This window comes from Myodes glareolus, chromosome 12, assembly GCF_982192425.1.
Source record: "Myodes glareolus chromosome 12, mMyoGla1.1, whole genome shotgun sequence".
In the NCBI taxonomy this organism is placed as follows: domain Eukaryota; kingdom Metazoa; phylum Chordata; class Mammalia; order Rodentia; family Cricetidae; genus Myodes; species Myodes glareolus.
The window spans coordinates 3112170-3135252 of NC_142037.1; the positions used below are offsets into that span (position 1 = coordinate 3112170).

General features: G+C 48.0%; 1 protein-coding gene across 3 annotated transcripts in view; it reads left to right on the forward strand.

The window, feature by feature from the left end:
- Positions 1-23083, forward strand: part of Tep1 (telomerase associated protein 1) — a 48096-nt gene that overhangs the window by 3873 nt on the left and 21140 nt on the right. For 2 of the 3 annotated variants that reach the window (XM_087911893.1, XM_087911895.1), the window contains exons 1-19: positions 2058-2206; positions 4289-4879; positions 6343-6528; positions 6987-7121; positions 9643-9804; positions 10451-10612; positions 10914-10991; positions 12080-12204; positions 12367-12524; positions 13269-13378; positions 14136-14226; positions 14336-14519; positions 16398-16566; positions 16920-17078; positions 17812-17889; positions 18926-19056; positions 19526-19585; positions 22101-22259; positions 22870-23046. In XM_087911893.1, the coding sequence (XP_087768019.1) occupies positions 4313-4879; positions 6343-6528; positions 6987-7121; positions 9643-9804; positions 10451-10612; positions 10914-10991; positions 12080-12204; positions 12367-12524; positions 13269-13378; positions 14136-14226; positions 14336-14519; positions 16398-16566; positions 16920-17078; positions 17812-17889; positions 18926-19056; positions 19526-19585; positions 22101-22259; positions 22870-23046 (2891 nt within the window). In that variant the 5' untranslated portion in view covers positions 2058-2206; positions 4289-4312. Of the gene's footprint in view, positions 1-2057; positions 2207-4288; positions 4880-6342; positions 6529-6986; positions 7122-9642; positions 9805-10450; positions 10613-10913; positions 10992-12079; positions 12205-12366; positions 12525-13268; positions 13379-14135; positions 14227-14335; positions 14520-16397; positions 16567-16919; positions 17079-17811; positions 17890-18925; positions 19057-19525; positions 19586-22100; positions 22260-22869; positions 23047-23083 lie in introns of those variants that run through there. The other variant, XM_087911894.1, reaches the window with a different exon arrangement.

The following is a 23083-nucleotide window of genomic DNA, read 5'->3' on the forward strand; positions in this document are numbered from 1 at the left end:
TTGGGCATATTCCCAAAGGATGCTCGATCCTACCACAAGGACACTTACTTAACTATGTTCATAGCAGCCTTATTCGTAATAGCCAGAACCTGGAGACAACCTAGAGGTCCCTTAACCAAAGATGGATAAAGAAAATGTGATACACTTACACACTGGAGTATTACTCAGCTGTTTAAAAAATGACATCTTGAAATTTGAAGGCAAAGGGATGAAACTAGGAAAAAAATCATCCTGAGCGAGGAACCCTGATCCAGAAAGACAAACATTGTATGTACTCACTCATAACCGGACATTAGCTGCAAAGTAAAGGACAACCAGGCTACAATCCATAAATCTAGAGAGGCTAAGTAACAAGGAGCACTCAAGTAGGGCGTGGGCTCTCTCTGAGAAGGGGAAATAAAGCAGGTTTCTGTTTGTTTGTTTTTCTTAAATCACAGCAACAGAAAGCAAAACAAAACATCCATTCTAGTAACCTTGCATAACTGCTTCTTTTAGGTTTCTGAGGTCTTGTTGCAGGATCAGCAAACTCATTGTCTTTCCTCATAGTGGGGTTTCTATTGAGATTGACAGCTATTAATATGGGAGGTACTGCACACTTGGGATGGTTTTAGAAACTGTTCTCTATGCGCGCGCACACACACCGACACCCACCCACACACACACACAATCAGGCTTATTTTTGGCATTTACTATTTAATAGGAGGGACCCAAGACTGCGAGACATTTAGAAGTTGTGGAGAGCATGTCCACAGTGAGGAGCATTCTTGTTCTTACAAGTTTGAATGATTCTGCCTGTCTTTCACATTTATTAAAAATCCACTGACATTACTATTTATCTTTAGGGTTTTTGTTTATTGGTTTGTTTCTAATTTAGAGACAAATGCCCCCCTAAGTAACCGGGTTGGGACTTGGGATCTTACTGTTGTAGCCTTTAAAATCTCTGGAATTATAGGGTGTGCTGCCTTACCTGGCTATGAGTAGTTTAAATCTTTTCATTTTGTGTTTATGAGTGTTTTGACTCCACGGACATGCATACCAGGTGCTTTCAGAGGTTAGGAGAGGGCAGCATTGGTAACTGGAGTTTCCAACGGTTGTGTGGCACGGTGTGGGTACTGGGAATTGAACCCAGTCTTTTGCAAAAAAAAAAAAAAAAAAAAAAAAAAAAAAAAAAAAAGTTCTCTTAATTTCCAAGCAGGTGGATCTCTGTGAATTCAAGGTCAGCTTCATCTAATACCAGGACACCCAGGGCTTTATAGGTAGACCCTGTCTAAGAACAAAAGCCAAACCCCCCCCAAATCAAAACATTAAAAAGTTTATTCCTGGGCGTGGTGGTGCATAGCTTTAGTCCTAGCACTTGGGAGGTAGTGGCAGGTGGATCTCTGTGAGTTCGAGGCCAGCCTGGTCTATAGAGTGAGCTCCAGGACAGCCAAGGCTAGAGAGACCTTGTCTCAAAACAAACTAAATACAACAACAACAACAAAACCCAAACAAACAAACTGGGATTAAATGTGTGTGCCGCCATTCTGGATCACAGTTTCAGAGGTTTCTGTTGACTCTTACTTTTGGCTGGGGGGAGGAAACGGGGGGGGGGGGGGCGGGGGGACGGGGGGGGGCGTTCATGGACGGCGTGGGGTGGAATTGGGTGGAGTGGTGAACACTGGCAGAGGAAACTGTTCACTTCCACGGTGGTTGGAAGGAAGGAAGGAAGAGGGAGAGAATGGATGTGACTTTCATAGTCCCTTCAAGGGCACACTCTACTTGCTTTGACTTCTTTCCTAAAGGTTTCACCACCTTCCAATAGCTGGCCCAAGCTGGCAATCATGTTTTTAGCATGATTTTAGTAAGCCTTTTAGTAAGCCTTTGGGGGATTTTGAAGATACATAATACCATCAGAACATGACCGTACTGGGTAGGGATGCAGCAGCTGGTAAAGTTGGCCTGGCTTTGAGTATGAATCAGGGAACCCTATGACCCAAATCGGGTGTGGTTAGCACAAGCCTGCCTTCCCAGCATTTGTGATTATATCCCCCGCTGCAGTCCCGCCCTCAGCCCCGCCCCGCCCGCAGTCCAGCCTCACCCTGGCTCCTGCGCCCTTCCAGTTCCGTTTCCAACCTCTCCACTGGCTGACCCAGGCCGCTCTCTGCTCCATGTTGCGACGAACCAACGCGCCCCTCACTGTGCACAGCTTTTCCAGTCCCGAGCGCAGGTAGAACCCTGGCTGAGACTGTGTGGCTGGACTCCGGGCAGGGCATCCGGGCGAGCGCAGTGCAGCCGCCTCGTCCTTCCGGGCGGCCTGGTGGGTGTGGGGTGGAGAACAGGCTCCTTTTGCCGTAAGTGCTCCTAGAAGGAATGATTGTCACAAATGAGGGGTGCTGTGAGCACTTTTAGCAACAGAAAGTCGCCAGACTGACCACCGCGCTTAACACAGAGAGGTGGACGCTAAGGTGCTAACATAGCAGGCCTTCACGACTTCCCCAGACCAGAATTATGGCCCCAGTTGTGAAGCCAAAGAAGAGGGGCGGGAGGTAGAAGTGGGGGCAGATGTACATACTTGTATATATGCACAGAGAGTGTTTGAATCAATAGAAGTATCTCTGGGATACTTCTGGGAAAATGGGGATAAATTTTCCGGTTTGGTTCATCTGAATCTCCATAAACTCCAGGGGAAGAAAAAATTATGTGTCTTTGTTTTCCTGTTAACTTAATTTTTATTTTGAGGACTTGTTTTTCAATTTTGAAGTATGTGGTTGGATGGTGTGATTGTACATGCCTTTAATCCTAGCACTGGAGGCAGGGGTGGGCAGAGGCAGGTGGTTCTCTGTGAGTTCGAGACTAGCCTGGTCTATATAGTAGTTCCAGGACAGCCAGACCTACGTAGTGAAACCTTTTTTCAACAATAAATAAATAAACAAGCAAAAAAAATCTTGGATTAATTCTAGGATTCATTATTACTCGTGTGTGGGGTGTATGTGTGTACATGTTCATGTGTGCAATAGTATGTACATGTGTGGATGTATCTTCAGGCTAGCGGGCACATCAGCTGCTTACTTTGTTGCCTCCCAGCTTGCTTTTCGTAGGCTGGCTGGCCAGCTTGCTGGAAGAATCCACCTGTGGGTGCTTCATCAGCTGACCTATCTTCCTAACTCCTCACCCCTTTTGGACAACTTGCTAGGTAGCCAAGCATGACCTTGAACTCCTGATCGTCCTGTCCTGCCCCTGCCTCAAGTGCTGAGAGGGTGCGTGGGTGCCACGCCTGCCCTTATTGCCCCCCCCCCCCCGGTCCATTCTACTACAGAGACAGGAGAATAAGCTGGACACATTCTCTTTTGAGAAAGAGTGTGTTAGCACAGCTCCCAGAGGCCTGGAATTTGCAATGCAGCCCAGGCTGGTCTTTTTGATGCCCTCCTCTCTCTTCTGCTAGGCAGGTCTCCACCGTGCCCCCCTCTCTCTCTCTTCCTAGGCAGGTCTCCACCGTGCCCCCCTCTCTCTCTCTTCCTAGGCAGGTCTCCACCGTGCCCCCCCCTCTCTCTTCCTAGGCAGGTCTCCACCGTGCCCCCCTCTCTCTCTCTTCCTAGGCAGGTCTCCACCGTGTCCCCCCTCTCTCTCTTCCTAGGCAGGTCTCCACCGTGCTCCCCTCTCTCTCTCTTCCTAGGCAGGTCTCCACTGTGCCCCCCCCTCTCTCTTCCTAGGCAGGTCTCCACCGTGCCCCCCTCTTTCTCTCTTCCTAGGCAGGTCTCCACTGTGCCCCCCTCTCTCTCTCTTCCTAGGCAGGTCTCCACCGTGTCCCCCCCTCTCTCTTCCTAGGCAGGTCTCCACCGTGCCCCCCTCTCTCTCTCTTCCTAGGCAGGTCTCCATCGTGCCAGGCTTTCTTTTCCCTCAAAACTTCTGCTTCACCTTTCCCTACCTGTTCCCTTAGATTTCTCTCTGGATGAAGAAGGGCCAACAAGGTGGCTCAGGGGCTAAAACTGTCTGTTGTGCAGTCCTGACCACATGAGCTTAATCCCTGATCCCAGTGTTTGAAGGAGAAAGCCAACCCCCAAGGGTTGTCCTCTAACTTCATGTGTGCTGTGACACACATGGCTGAAGAAATACACATACCTCTTCCCCAGCACATACACACACATACACATACTAAACACTACTACTACTACTATATACATACATGCATGTATACCTAATTTTAAAAAGAAATAAAAATATTGCTTGTTCTTTGCGTATCATTGGCACACACACATGAATCTGGAGTTGGTATGTTCTAATACAGCTCATCCCTGCTCTTTCCCTCCAGGTGTATGTTGGCTGTACAGCAGCTATGGAGAAACTCTGTAGGCTTGTGCCTGTCCACCCAGACGTCCTCTCCTTGGAGAACCAGTGCCTGACCATGCTCCCTGACCTCCAGCCCCTGGAAAATCTACATGGACAAACGTCTGTCCACCCAGACGTCCTCTCTCTGGAGAACCGGTGCCTGACCATGCTCTCTGACCTCCAACCCCTGGAGAAGCTATGTGGACAAACGTCTGTCCATTCAGACATCCTCTCTCTGGAGAACCGGTGCCTGACCATGCTCCCTGACCTCCAGCCCCTGGAGAAGCTATGTGGACAAACGTCTGTCCACCCAGACGTCCTTTCTCTGGAGAACCAGTGTTTAGCAACCCTATCCACTGTCAAGAGCACTTCATCAACCAGCCCCTTGCTCCAGGGTCTTCATGTAGCACCCACAATGCAGGCTGATTTGTGTAGCCCGAACACTAGCAATCGTCTGTTCCCTGAGTCTCCTACCAAGAAGGTTCCATGTTTCTCTGCGAATCTGAACCTTCCAACTTGTTCCAGTACTCCGAGATCTACCCCTGCTACTACTGGAGTTCAGGAAGTAGCTTTGGTAATTGTTTTTGGATGCTGATCTTGATTCTAGCCTTATCTGTTATTATCACTAGATTTCAATGCCTTGGTTTCCTCCTCTGATTTCTGTGTCTGGGGACCTTTTCTCGGAGCATTTTTGGTATCAGCCTTTTGTTTCTTTGGGAGAGTTCTAGGAATTGAACAGCAGGCATGCGTATAGGTAGGCTTTACTACTGAGCTATGTCTCCAGTCTGTCATGGCCTTTCCTGAGTTACTCTGTACCTTATGGCTGTCTTCACTGGTATCTTCATTCTTACCAAGTATCTACTGCAGAGATTCTGGGTGATAGATCTCAAAAAGAGTCCACGTCTCCAAAAAGTCTCTGATTGGGAAGCACGCCGCATAATTATCACAGCAGTCAGCGGGGTGCATCCAAGGTTAGATGTGCAGTATATCTGTTACCTGAGAACTTACTTCCTTTGTCTGCTCAACAGATCCATGTGAACACACTTAGTATATAGATCAGAATTGGCAGACAGGAACACACTTCCTCTGTGGACTCTTGGGGGAAAGCTTACCTGAACCATATGGTATCTCTGCTAACTATCAAGTTAGCCTTAGGCAAAGCTAATATCCCAGTAAAAACGTGCTTCATAAAGTTCTGGTTCAAAGTACAACTGCTGTTACCCTGATGTGATTTAGAGTTTTGCAATTTGCAGAGTCAAACATACATTATCCCACTGAATTTTCCAACGGCCCTATCAGGGAGGTGGTAGCGAATGGAGAAGCTCTTTGCTTCTGGAGGATTGACATGGGACTTGCCCTTCTTCTGACTCAGAAAGCACCATCCTGCATTTAGAAAGTATATGAGAGGCCTTGGGCTGCCGGATTGGCAGTCGTGAGATGGCAGCTGGGAAGATTGCAGAGCCCCTGGGCAGAAAGCTGAGGAACCTGAGTAGAGAAAGGTAGTATGAGAGCCCAAGCAGAGCCACAGCCCGCGTGGCTGAGCGGTTGAGCGCCGCGCACTCCACCTCAAGGATCTGTGTTCGAATCCCCGGTCTGGAGGTCCAGCAAACACTCGGGGCGGTGGTGGCGCACGCCTCCAGCACTCAGGAGGCAGGGAGGCAGATCTCTGTGAGTTCGAGGCCAGCCTGGTCTACAAGAGCTAGTTCCAGGACAAGGCTCATAATAAAATCACAATGAAACCCTGTCTCGAAAAACAAAACAACAAAAAGAGAGCCCAAGCTGAGACAGGACCGGCTAACGGTGGTCAGTGGGGCTTAGAGATATCGGCCTTCACTGTCTTTGGGAGACGCTTTTGGTCCCTCTTTTTTAAATTTATTTATTTATTAAAAATTTCCACCACCTCCCATCCTCCCATTTCCCTCCCACTACCCCTACTCCCCATCCCCCTCGCTCTCCAGTCCTAAGAGAGGTCAGGGCGCCCTGCCCTGTGGAAAGGCTGTAGTACTCGGTGTGGTTTGTAACTGCCACTGTTTCTAGGGTCAGAGGTGCTTCTCCGAAGGAAAGGAAGGGCAGGGAGAGAAAGAGAGCACACAAGTCCAAATGCCGTTGTACTGCCTAAGCTTGGGAGAGGAAGAGGAGCTGGATGTACCGGTCCCGAAACTCACATCTGGAGACTCGGAATCTCATTCGGAAACCACTGACCGGATCCTCCAGGAAAAGAAGGTAAAACTTAGGAGGTTGGCAGTGGAGAGAATGGTGAGGTAAGAGACCAGAACCAGGGCTTCTCCCTAACACGATCCTGTTCTCATTCCCTACTTCTCAATCCACCATTGACCCTGTCAGCTGGGCAGACACCTTTCTGACCTGGAGTCCATTGAGAATGTGCACCGTGTGTCTTGTGCTTGTGGAGGTCAGACCCCTCCTGGCGTGGTTGGCACGTGACGTTTAGTCCGAGTGCATGGGAGGCAGGGGCGGGTGGATCTCTGGGAGTGTGAAGCCAGCCTGCTCTATAGTGAGTTCAAGCTAGGGCTAACACTGAGACTCAGCCCCCTCTCCCTAAAAAATGTTGCAGCCTTTGGAGCTGAGTTAAAGGGAGGTCATGAACCAGCCCCTGTCCTTGACGTCCAAGCTGGTCGGTGTAGATCCGTAATTCTCCTTCCTTCTGTGCTGCCCGTTCTTAGATGGCTCTCCTGACCTTACTGTGTTCTGCTCTGGCCTCACATATAAATGTGAAAAGTACATCGGACCCTACTCGGGCATCCATCCTTGAAGTCTGCCGTGAACTGGCCCCCTTGGAACCTGAGTTCATCCTTAAGGTATGTGGGATGAAGGAGTGGGAAGAAGAGGTGAACTGGGTGACATTAATGTGGTTATCATATGAAGAACTGGTGACTGGCTCCTGGTGGGGGCGGAGTCTGGGGCCTAATTCCTGGGGCTCTGTGGAGTGGAGAAAGGTGCCATGGGGAGAGGTTTACTAGGATTGGGCTTGTACAAGCTAAGTGCACAGTGTTAGGTGTGGGAGTCTATTAGCATGATGGGACTTGGATCTGGCTCCCAGAAAGTAAAGCACTTCTCCGAATATCACATGTGGAGTAGATCATGTCTGCGTCTGACTCAGAGTAGAGGCCATGTTCTAATTTCATTCTGTTGCTGTGATAACTCACTCCAAAAGCAACTGAGGGAAGGAAAGGGGACTTTTTGGCTTACACTTCCAAGTCACAGCCCATCATTGAGGGAAGCTAGGACAGGAACATGAGGAACCATGGAAGAACTCTGCTTGATAGCTTACACAGGCTCATGCCGAGTTTACACAGGCTCATGCCTAGTATACACAGGGTCATGCCTAGCTTACACAGGCACATGCCTAGTGTACACAGGGTCATGCCTAGCTTACACAGACTCATGCCGAGTTTACACAGGCTCATGCCTAGTGTACACAGGGTCATGCCTAGCTTACACAGGCTCATGCCGAGTTTACACAGGCTCATGCCGAGTTTACACAGGGTCATGCCTAGCTTACACAGGGTCATGCCGAGCTTACACAGGCTCATGCCTAGCTTACACAGGCTCATGTCGAATTTACACTGGCCCATGCCTAGTGTACACAGGCTCATGCCTAGCTTACACAGGCTCATGCCTAGCTTACACAGGCTCATGTTGAATTTGCACTGGCCCATGCAGAGCTTGCACAGGCCCATGCTGAGCTTGCACAGGCCCATGCCGAGCTTGCACAGGCCCATGCCGAGCTTGCACAGGCCCATGCCGAGCTTGCACAGGCCCATGCCGAGCTTGCACAGGCTCATGCCAGGCTTACACAGTTCGTTAACCTGGCTAACTGGCTCCAGTAACAGAACAGCCACAGCCTCTCCCAGAACCTACTTCAGACCCAGCCCCTGTCACTCCCTCCTGCAGTAAAAACACCCTTAGCCAAGGTGCCCAGTGAGGAGAAAGTGTCCTCAGTTAGATCTCCTTGCTTGAGGGGAAGGGTGGGGACAATTAGGATACTGACTTCAAACACCAATCCTCAGTTCCACATGTAGAGAGAATTATACTTTGTGCTTTTATGGGGAGGGAGGACAGTATTTTGCCAACGTTATCACATTCATTCACAGTGTTGCATACAGCTGAAGCTTCCTGTTGCTATACATCTACACACCACAGCCTATCTATTCACAGCCATAGTTTAGTAGTGAGTTATTTGTACTTCTAGGCCATCACAAATAATGTGACATGAACACACACGCCATTTCGGTGTATACATATAGACACTTTTATTTTATATTCTTGCACCAAGATTTAAAATTTCAGATACTAGAGCCAGGTTGTGGTGGCGCACACCTTTAATCTCAGCACTCGAGAGGCAGAGGCAGGCGGATTTCTTTGAGTTTGAGGCCAGCCTGGTCTACAGAGTGAGTTCCAGGACAGTCAAGAACAGCTAAGGCTACACAGAGAAACTCATCTCGATAAATGAATGAATGAATGAATAAATAAATAAATAAATAAAAATTTCAGATTAAAAAAATACTGATCAACCATAATTTAAAAGTATTTGTACCAATTCCAACTCTTTGGTAGCTTTGTTATACAGTCCAGGATGACCTTCCTAAGGATAGTACTACCCACAGTGGGTGGGCCTTCTTCACCAATTACTAATTCAGAAACTCTCCCTGAGACATGCCCATGGGCCAGTCTGATCTAGGGGGAAGTGTATTCTATGGGGTTTGGAAGATGACAGGTTTAGCCAGCAATTTGGATAAGCTTTTTTTGGTTACAGTACTTTATTTTATTTAGAAATAATCTAGTGAATATCTTACTCAATATATTTTAGCATAATTCTGAGACTGAAAGTCACTGAAAAGATTTCAGAAACTTTTGTTCATGGGATCCAGAGAACAATTTTCTTCACAGGGTCTAGAGAACAATTGGGGTGGAAAGATATAACAAATATATCTTTATATATATATATATATGTGTGTGTGTGTATATATATATATCTTTGTATCTTATAACAAAATAAAATTTTTGTTTTCAAGCAAAAAAAAATAAAAAATAAAAAAATAAAAAAGATTTCAGAAACTGCCTTCAGGAAGATCATAACTAGTTACTGTCTCGTTATTTCTCTCTAACGTCTACAGCACATCCATGTTGCAATTGGTGAATCTTTGATTGATGTTGGTATGAAGGGTTTTCCAAACAAGGACAGGGTCTCTCGACTTTGTAGGTATTGTGGCGTGCTCAGGAAAGATTTTATACTGACAGATTCAATAAGCAAGATAGTTTAGGGCGTGGAGCTATGAGAGTGACCGACATGACCACCTTTTCCATCCTCCATCCCAGGCATCTCTGTACGCCAGGCAGCAGCTTAACATCCGGGAGGTAGCCAATATAGTTTTGGCTGTCGCTGCCTTCTTGCCAGCCTGCCGCCCCCATGTGCGGCGGTATTACTCTGCCATTGTTCACCTGCCTTCAGACTGGATCCAGGTAGCTGAGTTCTACCAGGTATGGTATTTAGTACCCTGCACTTTGACCATCATGATTTCTCTCCCTTTTCTTTGTTCACTGAGGAGATTTTCAGACAGGTTTCCTCCATCCAAGCGCCTCGAGGAGCTAGGTTTTCTCTGTAAGAGCCGAGTGGATTAGTAGAATACTGACAAGGGTGGGATCAAGGTTTGAGATAAAAAATTAACCTTAATCTGAACATCCTTTATAATGATGACAATGAGCTCAGAGAAGACCACTGTCTTGCCTCGTACACAGAAATGTAATTTTGGATGTGTGGTTCCTATTCTTGTTTCTGTATGATTCTAGGGTTCTGTTGTGTGCGCGCGCGCGCGCGTGTGTGTGTGTGTGTGTGTGTGTGTGTGTGTGTGTGTGTATGTGTGTGTTAGTGGTGGGAGGTTGGGTCTCTCCTGATCTCCTGTGTTATGGTGTGTGTGTGTGTGTGTGCATGTGTGTGTGTTAGCGGTGGGAGGTTGGGTCTCTCCTGATCTCCTGTGTTATGGTGTGTGTGTGTGTGTGTGTGTGCATGTATGTGTGTTAGCGGTGGGAGGTTGGGTCTCTCCTGATCTCCTGTGTTATGGTGTGCATGTGTGTGTGTTAGCGGTGGGAGGTTGGGTCTCCTACTGATCTCCTCTTTTCTCAACAGAGCCTGGCAGAAGGGGATGAGAAGAAGCTGGTGCCCCTGCCTGCCTGCCTCCGTGCTGCCATGACTGACAAGTTTGCCCAGTTTGATGAGTACCAGCTAGCTAAGTATAATCCACGGAAACACCGATCCAAGAAACGTTCCCGCCAGCCACCCCGTCCCCAAGTCAGTATTTGCCTCAGCCCTGGGCAGTCACAGCCCCTTTTCTCTGGGAAGGGAAGGATAAAAGAACGTGGTGGTCTTTGGGGCACCCACACAGAAGTATCCGGCATGTTCACACATCCGAAAGCAAAGGAGCCAGAGAGGTCCAGATGACCTGTGTGGAGCTCAGAACAAGAAAGAACAGGGTCACCTCTGTGAACTCACTTCCTGTTTAGTAGTGACACTCTTTCAGGACTGCTGGAATGGGAATCTGCAGGGGCAACTTCTGTTTCCCTGTTTGAAACTGTTTCTCCTGTCCCCACAGAAAACGGAACGACCGCTTTCAGAGCGAGGGAAATGTTTTCCAAAGAGCCTTTGGCCCCTTAGAGATGATCAGATCGTGGTGAGTCACTTGCTTGGGAGTTGTTCGTACAAACGCACAATCCCCTCTGAAATTGCATTTAGAAATAGAATCCCATTAATTTAGAAATCCCCGTAGCCAGTGTGGTAAACACTTACTTATCCCTACCTGGGGAGGCTCAGTAGTGCTTATGAGGTTTGGTTCAGAGGATAAAGGGAAGGAATTTTTTTCATCTCTGTCGTTGTTGTTATACTTTGTTGACAACTGACATATCCAGTTAGACAAATGAAGGTTTTTTTTTAAAGTTTTTATTTATTTATTTTATGGTGCTGGTGTTTTGTCTGCATTTATGTCTGTGTACCATGTGTGCCTGGTGCTCTCAGAGGCGAGAAGAGGACACCAAATCCCCTGGGATTAGAGTTACAGACATTGTGAGTCACCCTGTGGGCGCTGGGAACTGAACCAGGTCCTCTGGAGGAGCAATCAGTGTTCTTAAGCATGGAACCATCTTTCTAGCCACTCACAGAAAGTTTTCAAGACAAACAGATGCTACCACTATTATAGGCTTATGGTGTATATAAGAGCTGCCTTCTTATTCCTTCTCTGAGAGAATAAGGATGTTCTCTGTTCTCATTCCCTGCCTTGCTTATTTTATAAACTAGTCGCCCCATAGTAACCCTGATAGTTCAATCTTATATGAGTAAAACACAGGGATCCCCAGAAATCTGTTGTTTGTTTTTCTCCTTTCTTATCTTTTGGAACCCACAGAACTACTAACGTTTATTTCTTTTTCTGTTTTGAGATCGCCTACCATGCTGCCACGCTGCCTTGCATGCTTGGGATCTGCTGTGCAGTTTTTTGCCGTGGCCTCCCACGTGGCTGGGGCTGTAGGAGCTGCCCCTGCTGCAGTGTTTAGATGCAGCTCTGCCCTTGGGAGGTCCTTCCTCCCCTCAGGGCTTTCCTTGCTGCTTCTGCCCTTTGTCAAATCGGTTTTGGAGAATGAAATCACCTCAGAATATAATCATTTTATGCTTTACTTCCTGATACGGTACAGCAGGCTTGTGCTTTTATTTTTGGTCCCCATAATTGTGGCTGAAGCTAACCCCATGGTGCTTGGGCTGTGTCTACAGTTTGAAGCAGCTTACAATGCAGTACCAAGGGAGAAAAGTCTGCCGAGGTTCACCCTGAAGAAGTTGGTCGAGAGACTGCATATCCATGAGCCCGCGCAGCTCGTCCAGGCCCTGCTGGGCTACAGGTGAGACGCTGTGTCTCAGACACATGCATCACGTGATCATCCCTGTCATTCATGGCACTGACTGTGGCAGTTCTCAGTCCTAGCAGTATGGGTTTAGGCAGACAGTCTTGTGAGCCAAACTTTGGCTCGTTTGAAACGATGGGGTCATCTTTCTTCTCCCAGGTACCCGTCCAACCTAGAGCTCTTTTCTCGGAGTCACCTCCCTGGGCCGTGGGATTCTAGCAGAGCCGGGCAGCGGATGAAGCTCCGAAGGCCAGAGACCTGGGAGAGGGAGCTGAGCTTGCTGGGAAACAAGGCTTGTGTCTGGGAGGAGCTCATAGGTAGGTGGCCTTGGCCACCACCATCTTCCTTTTCGCTCTCCCCCATTCATGCTTCTGTATTGTAGATCCCGTGTCAAAAATTTCCACAAAATGGTGCATCTAATTTGCATAACCAAAAATGATTGGAATTTTGAGCTTTGCTATTTACTATACTGCTGCTTAACAGTTAAGAGCACTGCTTGCTCTTCCGAAGGTCCTGAGTTCAGTTCCCAGCAACCACAGGGTGGCTCACAACCATCTGTGATGGAGCATGCTTCCACACACACACACATGTACACGAATCAAAATAATTTTAAAAAGAAATAAGCCAGGTGGTGGTGGTGGTACACTCCTTTAATCCCAGAACTCAGGAGGCAGGGGCAGGTGGATCTCTGCGTTTGAGGCCAGTCTGGTCTACAGAGCGAGTTCCAGGACAGTCAGAGCTCCACAGAGGAGCTGTGTGGAAGGTCAGAGCACAGCTTACAGCAGTCAGTTGTCGCCCTCAGTCAGGTGGGTGAAGAAAAGGGATGCTCGTTACTAGCTGGGCCACAGCTGGAGCCGATGGTAGCGACCCAAGTTGTTCCTGAAACGGCTACCCCGTGAGCAGAGTTCCGTCGATTTTACTGTCTGCTCCAGGCGACTCAGTGTTGAGGAGAACTCATTGCGTTCTCCAGTTTGAGCTTCTGCGTGGCTCTGTGTTTCCTACTGTGGTTGCAAGTTTGTGTCTGTTACTCACTAACTTTATCCTGTCCCCCATGTCTGAAGACAATGGGAAACTCCCCTTCATGGCCATGCTCCGGAACCTGTGTAACCTGCTGCGAACTGGGATCAGTGCCCGCCACCACGAGCTGGTTCTGCAGAGACTCCAGCATGAGGTGAGTGTGGGGTGTAGCGGGTGCAGAAGCACAGAGAGTAATAACTGTTGTGATTACTCTGCAAACTCAAAAACATACAAAAAGGTTCCCATCTATGAATTAGCTCACTTCAGGGGCAGCATAGCATTAAAACAATGCAGCTCTGGGGCTGGAACGATGGCTTGAAGGGGTAAGAACACCACTGCTTTTCCAGAGGACCTGAATTGGAGTCCGAGCACCAACATGGCTGCTCACAAGCATCTGTGACTTCATTTCGAGAGGTTCTGGTGCCCTCTTCTGTCCTCTGTAGGTACTGCATGCATGTGCTATGCATATATATCATACACATAAATTATTTTTTTAATTAAAAAAATAAAAAGAAGCCAGGCAGTGGTGGCACATGCCTTTAATCCCAGCACTCAAGAGGCAGAGATAGATGGATCTCTGTGAGTTTGAGGCCAGCCTGGTCTATAGAGTGTCTTCCGGGACAGCCAATGATACACAGAGAAACTCTTATCTTGAGAAGCCAAAATAAATAAATAAATGAATAAATAAATGATAAAAAATAAAAAGAAAGAAATGGGGCTCCTGTTATATCTTCTTTTTAACTGCTTTCCATACCTTTTTTTCCTTTTACCTGTTCCTTCTTGAGATCTATTTTTCTCTCTTTACCCTCCTACAAGCCTAGTAGAGTTACTGCTTCATAGTCCTGGCCCTGCAGGCCCCGCGGCCCTCGTCCTCCCTGGACCTTTGCTCGCGGTTTTTCCTTGTTTTTCAGAAATCTGTGGTTCACAGTCGGCAGTTTCCGTTCAGATTCCTTAATGCTCACGATTCTATCGATAAACTTGAGGCCCAACTCAGAAATAAAGGTATTCTTTCTCCTCCGATTGCCGTTTCCTCTCCAGCCCTAAGGATAGGGGTTTAGAATACTGAGCTAACAGAAGTTGCCTGATTTGGATGTTTTCCTGTCACACACAGCCTTGCCCTTCCCTTCCAACACAACGCTGATGAGGCGGGTGATCACAAACCCAAAAACTATCAGGAGGCGCACTGTTCGGAGTTACCTACGCACCCTGACGCGCCGGCAGCTTCGGGCAGCAATGACTATACCTGTGATGTACGAGCAGCTCAAGCGGGAGAAGCTGAGGCTGCGCAAGGCCAGGTAAGTGCTTGCTAGCTGGGAGAAAGGCAGGACAGAGGAACGCGGGGACAGGCTGCGGAGCCATCTGGGGACCGGCATCCATTGCCTTCTGGACATTCACGCTTCCGGAATTCCGTGCTGCGCACCCATTGTGTTCCTGTCACTTTTACACCAAAACCCAGTCGCTAGAACTTACACTGAACTTCGTTCTATGAAAATTACGAAACCCAAACTTTACCAGCTTCCTCTTTGTCACTTGAGATGATCTCATTGGCTCAGATGGAGTCTGAATGTGTATCGTCTCTTGCTGCATGCTGAGTTAGAAGTGGGTGTGAACCACCTGATGTGTGTTGTGGGGAGTCGGGGGCTTGAACTTGTGTCAGCTGGTCTCAGATGTGCAGCCTCCTGCCTCAGACTCCTCAGTACTGAGATCACAGTTGTGTGCCAGCACGTTCAGCCAAACTCCTTGGTGTAGTTGATGGCTTTTTCATTGACGATTTTGCCTTAGCCAGACCGTGTTATTGGCAGTTGGAGAATGAGTTTTCTGTCATTCTGTTGTATTTCTTACCTGGAAATCTAAAAAGTGATTCCTTCATCTGCATTGGGAAGTGGAGGCCTGAGGATATGAAGGCCACCTGGTCTAGGTGAGAGCTTATCTAGAAAATAAAACCCCATGGCTAGAGCGACGGCTGGCTCAGTGGGTAAGAACACACCACAGAGCCCGGAACCTGCAGGAAAGCAAGCGGAAGTGTGTAAGGGTCGGAGAGCATGGAGCACACCAAGAAAACAAGGCCTTCTGAATCATCGTGAGCAAAGCTCACCTGAACTCCACGCACAGCGCCTGCACGGGTCTGCACCAAGTCCTCTGTGCTTACATTATGGTTTCTAGCTTAGTGTTCTTGTGGGATTCCTGAGTGTGTGAACAGGTGGGTCTCTGGTTCTTGTACCTTTTCTTAGGCTATTTTCCTTCTGTCTGTGTTGTCCAACTTTGGTGAGTTAGTTCTTGTTTCATCTTATATTTTATTATTATCTTAGAAGCCTGTTCTTTAATAGAAAGGGAATGGATCTGGATGGGAAGGGACGTGGGGAGGATCTGGAAAGAGTGAAGGCAGAGGAAACCATAGTTATATTATGTGAAAAGATAATCCATTTTAATAAAAGGAAACAACAAAACAACAGCAAAATCAAACTGCAAATAAAAATTTTAAAGAAAAGAACACTGGATGCTTTTCAGAAAATCTGGGTTTGAAGTTGGGCGGTGGTGGTGCATGCCTTTAATCCCAGCATTCAGGAGGCAGGTAGGTGGATCTCTGTGAGTTCGAGGTCAACCTGATCTACAGAGTGAATTTCAGGACAACATAGGAAAGAAAAGAAAGAAAAAAAAAGAAAGAAAAAGAAAATCTGAGTTTGAATCTCACCCACCATGTGGTAGCTCCATTCTCAGGGGATCTGGTACCATTTCCTGGCCTCTGCAGGCTTTGCACATAAGTACTGCACAGACATACATGTATGCAAAGCACTCATCCACACAAAATAGTAAAATGATTTTGAAAAAATAATGCCCCCTAATAAAGTTGTAGCAGTTAAGCCATGCATGTCTCTTGAAGCAAGTGCAGCTGAGCGTGACAGGTGATTTCAGCAGTGGCGTCCAGTCCTGGGGAGGGGGAGGAAAGTTTCTGTGACAGCCGTGGAGGTGGGCAAGGGAGGCGGGGCAGTGCTGGGGGAGGGGAGAGCGCAGCAGTGGAAGTGGGCGAGGGAGGCGGTGCTGAGAGAGAGAGAGAGAGAGAGAGAGAGAGAGAGAGAGAGAGAGAGGCACGTTGCTGTCTTGCCATCTGCTTCAGAGCCCCAGGCGGACAAATGAGCTTCTGAGCCCCGTGTCTGTGTCTTTTCTTGCTGTAGACAGTGGAATTGTGATGTTCAGTTGCTGGAGCGGTATCGCCAGGCCCTGGAAACGGCTGTTAACCTCTCTGTGAAGCACAACCTAGCCCCACTACCAGGCCGGACCCTCTTGGTCTATCTCACAGATGCAAACGCCAACAGGCTCTGTCCCAAGAGTCACTCACAAGGGGTAAATAAAAAACCAAACAAACAAACTAACAAAAAACATCTTCCACAGGGCTGGCAGGACGCAGGGTCTTGAGAGTATCTGGTTTCCCTCTGGTTCTCTGAGAGCCACACAGGCTGAAAGAAGTGGCGTGGATTTGCTTCCAAGTGCCAGTTATTGGTTCCCTGAGACAATTTTAGTCAGTCTTGCTTATACCTCATAATGCTAGTATTCAAGTTCGGTTAGCTAAGAACGATCTGTAAATTTCAGTCACAAGTGTATCTCAGATTCCCTTTGCTGTTTCCCGGTATTGACTTGGGCAGGACTCTGATGTGGGTTCTGAAGTTCGATTTCATGCCGATGCTTTGCCCCGCCAGCCTCCCCTGAACTACGTGCTGCTGTTGATTGGGATGATGGTGGCTCGGGCAGAGCAGGCAACTGTCTTGCTGTGTGGAAGAGGAGCTGTGAAGATACCAGTCCTTGAGACAGATGAAGGTGTCCTGAAGACCGCCATCAAACTCCAGGCTCAAGTCCAGGTCAGAAATAGTAAGGGAGCCAGGCGCCAGAGTGAGTGCCTTCGACCCGGCGCTCGGAGAGCAGGAGCAGAGGCCAGCCTGGGAGGCACAGCGGTTTCTCTTTTTCTTTAAAAAGCATATATGCTGGGCATGGTGGCGCACACCTTTAATCCAGCACTTGAAAAGCAGAGACGGGCAGAGCTCTGTGAGTTCAATGCCAGCCTGACCTGTATAGCGAGTTCCAAACTAGTCAGGACTACATAGAGAGAGAGACCCTGTCTCGGGAAAGAAAAAGTAAGAAGAATCACAGCTATACATAACGTTGAAGATTTCTCAAACAAATCGACAGTACTTTTTTTTTCTTTTTCTTTTTTATTGATTATATTAGTCTGTCATTGCCATTATAGAGGGAAGATGTTTATCTTCTCCCTGCTTGAGGCTGGCACTGGCATTGGCTGACTCAGGTGAGGATCTCATGGCGGGGGGGGGGGGTGTGGAAAGAAGAAAAGGGCTGCATCCTGAAACAAGCTAGAGGGGGAGCTATGGTTCAGGTTCAGGTTTTCACAACCTATTTTTGCAGAAGCTCAGAGATACCTCAGACTGTTCCAGGAGTGCTTCCCTGACAGCCAAGGACATCTCTCTGGGCCTCACCTGCCAATGTCGTGGGATCAGATTTCAGCAGATTTGAAGTGCATCCGGGGCAGAGCACTGACCCCTTGGCCCCGACCTTCTAACCCGGGTTTCTCTCCATCAGGAGTTGGAGGAAAACGATGATTGGTCCATGGACACTTTTGGGAAGTACTTGCTGTCTCTGGCTGTCCAGAGGACCCCCGTGAGTCCTGCTCAGTTCCTATGAAACCCTCCCTTCTAGCAGTTCCTCCACAACCCGTTCTTCACGTTTGTTGTCTCCTGTAGAGGAGACTGGTCTTCCACACCTCATCCTCCTGCCTCCACCTCCCCAGTGCTGCGGTTACAGAGAGGTGTCTGGTTGCTTCTCATGTCTTGACCCTTCAACACGGCATTTCGTCGGCTCAGTGTAGCCCCTCAGACAGGGTTGTGCTGACAGTGCTTTAATGACAAACGGACACTGAGAGGGTTGTTTAGCAGTGGTCACTGGTTCACCCTGCACGGTGTCGTTGCGTGCGGAGCTGCACAGAAATGCTCAGCTGGTTGTCGTTGCTGTGAATCCACAGTACCGAGAATAGCGAAATGTACTGAGGTAATTAGAAGGTGATGCATTTTGAGAAAAATAATAGACATATTGCAGTGTTGAGGACCGGAGTCTGGGCAAGTGCTTAACTGTGAACTATACTCACAGCCCTTATTTATCCAACTGAGTGCTTGAAATGGCCATGTTGACTGGACATGCAGGGGACGTACTTAGCTCAGTATGCTCAAGGCCCGCACCAATAAATATAAAATAGCCAAGCTTAAGAACAGACTCTCAGCGTGTATGATGGCACACACCTTTAATCCCAGCAGAGGCAGGAGGATCTCTGTGAGTTCAAGGCTAGTCTACATAGTGAGCTCCAAGACAGCCAGAGCTACATAGAAAGACCCTGTCTCAGAAGAACAAAACAAAAACCCCAAACCAAGCAGACAAAACTGGCTCACAAAATGAGCAGTCATCTCTCCTGAGCTTGCATGAGCTACAGAACACTGCCCACCCCCTCTTTATTTTCTTACCATCCCTGCATCCTTACTCTGTTGCTGCCCTAAGCTGGGGTGTAGCGATGTCCCCTCCTGAGCAGTCTTAGGAGCTGCAGCTTCCTTTCCCCTTCACTCTTTAGACATCTTGTTGCTCTGAGCTCACCCAGGCTTTTTCTAGCCTTGTTCCTGGGTCTCAGCCTCCTCTTTTCATCTTCTAGGTTGACAGGGTCATCCTGTTTGGTGGGACGATGGATACCGATGTGCTGAATGTAGCCAAAGAGATTATCTGGCAGCATGTGAATCCCAAGTGCCTCTTTGCTGGTGTCCTCCTGCAGAAGATACAGTACATGTAAGGACGCTGCTCGCTCTTATCCAGTGTCTGAGGCAGTGATCTGTAGTTCCCGTCTCTCCTGCCAAAGTCTTGCTTATTTGATACTTCCCATCTCTATCTTCTTGCTTTATTATTCTACAAAACTTGAGTTTCTAGGACCTTTTTACTCCTTTGTGCTATTGGAAGCTTTGCTCCTTCTAAGCAAGCATCCTAATACTGAGCTGTACTCTGGACACATAATTCTATTAAAGAAGACAAGATTGGGTGCCCTCAGTGATATGTCTCTAGGTCACAAATCTATTATACACAGATGAACTGTCTATCTTAAGGTATTGGGAAGTAGAGTCTAGGTATGTAGCCTAGGCTGGTCTTGAACTTGCTATCTTCCTGTCTTCGTAGGGCAGGTACTGGGATTGCAGGTGTAAGCCACCACACCTGGTTCCAGGCATTGATCTTGGTGTTTAGTGACTGTGTCTTCTTTTGCCAGCTCACCAAATTTGAATCCCAATGATGTGACGCTGTCAGGCTGTACTGATGGAATACTGAAGTGAGTACAGGATGGGCATTGGGCAGACGGAAGCTGCGTTAGAGTACCCTTAGATGCCAGGGCTTGTCACACGGTGTGAGTGCCCTCACAGCCTCTGTCTCCTGGCCAGAGAGAGTGCTCTGTCTTATTCAAGACTGTGCAACACTCAGTGAGGAGGAGGAAGAGTGGCCCAGAGGACTGGAGCTGAGGGCATGGGTTTGGTCCCCAGTCCTCATTCCAGATGGCTCATAACATCCGTAACTCCAGCTCCAGAGGGGTCCAGGGTCCAGTAGCTGCCTGCAGCTCGAGGAGATTTGGAGCCTCTGGTCTCTGCAGATACTACATTTATGCTCACACACCCAGAGATATCCACACACACGCATAATGTTTTTCTTATAAAATGAGATCTTTCCAGTTTCCTATTTTATTGAGTTATTTGGAATTTATTGTATGTTTGAATTTTTGTCACTCATAGCTTTATTTATTTCCTTGTTGCTTTTAGCTTTTGAAATTAAATTATAATTGTATTCCTTTCCCTTTCTTTTTTATTTCTCCAACTCCTCCCATGTCCTGCTCTTCTTGCTTCCTCTCAAATTCATGGTCTCCTTTCCTTTGTTATTCACACACACGTACACACACATACACACATGCACACGCATATATATACATGCACACACACATATATACATGCACATGCACACACATATACACACATGCACGCACATACACACACACACATAAATATGTGAATGCAGTTTGCTCAGTTTGTTTGGTGTTACCTGTGTGTATTATTGCATGCAGGTCTGACCACTTGGTACTGGATAGCAAAGTCTGAGGGCTCATCCTGGGGAAAACTCTTGCTCCTACTCTCAATTCCTTAGTTGCCTGTAGTTTTTTGTTTAGGATGGGGCCAGTGAGATAACCTCTTCCACGTTAGTGTGTCTGTTGGTGTTGCACTTCTTCAGCTCTTGTTTATGCAGCCACACAAACACATAATAGAAACTTTAAAAAATATTTTTAAAAAGAAAAGGACAGCTGAGCATAGTGGTGCAACCTTTATTCCACCATTTGGGAATCAGTAGCAGGCAGATCTTGCGAGTTTGAGGTCAGTGTGGCCTACGTAGTGAGTTCCAGGACAGCCAAGGCTGTGTAATGTGACTCTGTCTCAAAAAACCAAAAACCAAGACAAACAAATAAGAGAGAAGGAAAGGAGATATAGGAAATGGTGTTACTTATTTTTATTTTATGATATGAGTGTTTTGTGGCATATGTGTATATGTGCTATGTGTCTATGTGGCATATGTGTATATGTGCTGTGTGTCAATGTGCTATGTGTATATGTGACATATGTGTATATGTGCTATGTATGTGTATATATGTACTATGTGTATATGTATATGTGCACGTGTGTATATCTGTATATGTGCTGCGTGTATATGTGCATATGTTCATATGTGTCTATGTACTATGTGTGTGCCTGTGGCCAAGGCTAGGAGAGGATGTCAACAGATGGGCACATCCATGTGGACTTGTGGGTGGTGGGAACCGAACCCACGTCCTCTGGGAGAGCTGCAAGGACTCTCTAACCTTTGTGTTTGTTTGCTTGCTTTATGCTTTCTCTGGCTGCCACCCATCTCTTCAACTCATATTGGGAAGTTCCCAGCAATGGGCAGCTTTTGTAGTCGGTACAGAGCTGATCACCCAACACAGGGAAGATCTTACTCTGTAACTTAACCCAGCGTTCTAACAGGGACCTTAAGGTCACCGTGCACAGTGGGTGGGACCCAGTGTTCTAACAGGGATCCTAAGGTCACCGTGCACAGTGGGTGGGACCCAGTGTTCTAACGGGGATCCTAAGGTCGCCATGCACAGTGGGTGGGACCCAGTGTTCTAACGGGGATCCTAAGGTCACCGTGCACAGTGGATGGGACCCAGTGTTCTAACGGGGATCCTAAGGTCACCGTGCACAGTGGATGGGACCCAGTATTCTAACGGGAATCCTAAGGTCACCGTGCACAGTGGGTGGGACCCAGTGTTCTAACGGGGATCCTAAGGTCACCGTGCACAGTGGGTGGGACCCAGTGTTCTAACAGGGATCCTAAGGTCACCGTGCACAGTGGATGGGACCCAGTGTTCTAATGGGGATCCTAAGGTCGCCGTGCACATTGGGTGGGACCTAGTGTTCTAATGGGGATCCTAAGGTCACCGTGCACATTGAGTGGGCTGGGCTGGGTCTTCCTTTGTCGTGGTGTTCTATAGTCTCATTTATTTCAAGTGTGCTTTCCCATCTGTGGTTATCTGTTTTGTTGGCTAGTCTTTTGAGATGGGGTCTCATTATGTGGCCCCAGGCTGACCTCAACCTGTGATCATCCTAGCTGAGGTTGAAAATGGTGGGCATGAGCTACCAGGCCTGCTTTTTGTCTGTCTTCCTAAGGGACACCACAGAACTGGGCAGGCATGTCTTCGGTCCTGTTTCTCTTGGGATACCTTCCTGGTTCTGAACTCTGATGTTCTATTCTCATTACGCTTTTGTTAGGTTCATTGCAGAGCATGGAGCCTCTCGTCTTCTGGATCATGTGGGCCAACTAGATAAAGTATTCAAGATTCCTCCGCTCCCAGGAAAGACACAGACCTTAGCTCTCCGGCCCCTGGAGGAGGACATCCCAGGCCCCTTGGGCCCTATTTCCCAGCATGGGTCAGTCAAGGTTCTGTGTCCTTGTGAACTGGGAGGGTGGCCATCAACACCTGGAGAAATACTGTGACTGCCGCTCTCTTTGCTAAGGTGGCATTTGCTGTGTTTGCTAAGGACGGTAATTGTTCTCCTCCCCAGGTAGGGGCTTCCTGGAAACTGTCAGATTGGGAACTGCTCCTTGCTTTACTAGAAAAAAAGCAAGGTTTGAATGCACAGAAGGCAGCAGACTCCAGGGCTTTAGAACACAGGCTCTGGCATTTCACACGGACTTTGCCAAACGATAGCTTAGACAGGTTGTTTAATTCCTTAAAGATGTAGTTAAGGATAAGGTTAAAGTTTGCCTTCAAGTATTGCATTGGTCAAGTAGTGACTTTGGAGTAATGGTTTCTGAAGAAAGAGGACCATCAGAGACGTGGCGAGTGGGGCTCAAATCGCAGGTATTTGAGTTGATTCCACAGCGAGGTTATTCTCTGGAGCCCTGTAAGGCAGTCACCCTTCTGCTGTCTGTCGTGGGGTTTGTGTCAAGCGCAGAAGGGTGATTACGCTTTTATGGCCCTGGACTTGAGGTGGGGACTGGTCCCTAGGTCGAGCCCAATCCTCCCCATTCCCCCAGGTGGCGCAACATCCGGCTTTTCATTTCATCCACTTTCCGTGACATGCATGGGGAGCGAGACCTGCTGATGAGGTCTGTGCTGCCAGCACTGCAGGCCCGAGCCTTCCCCCACCGCATCATTCTCCATGCCATTGACCTGCGCTGGGGTGTCACTGAGGAAGAGACCCGGAGGAACAGGTACCGGGCCACAGGGAAGAGGGGCTGGGTCAGGGAT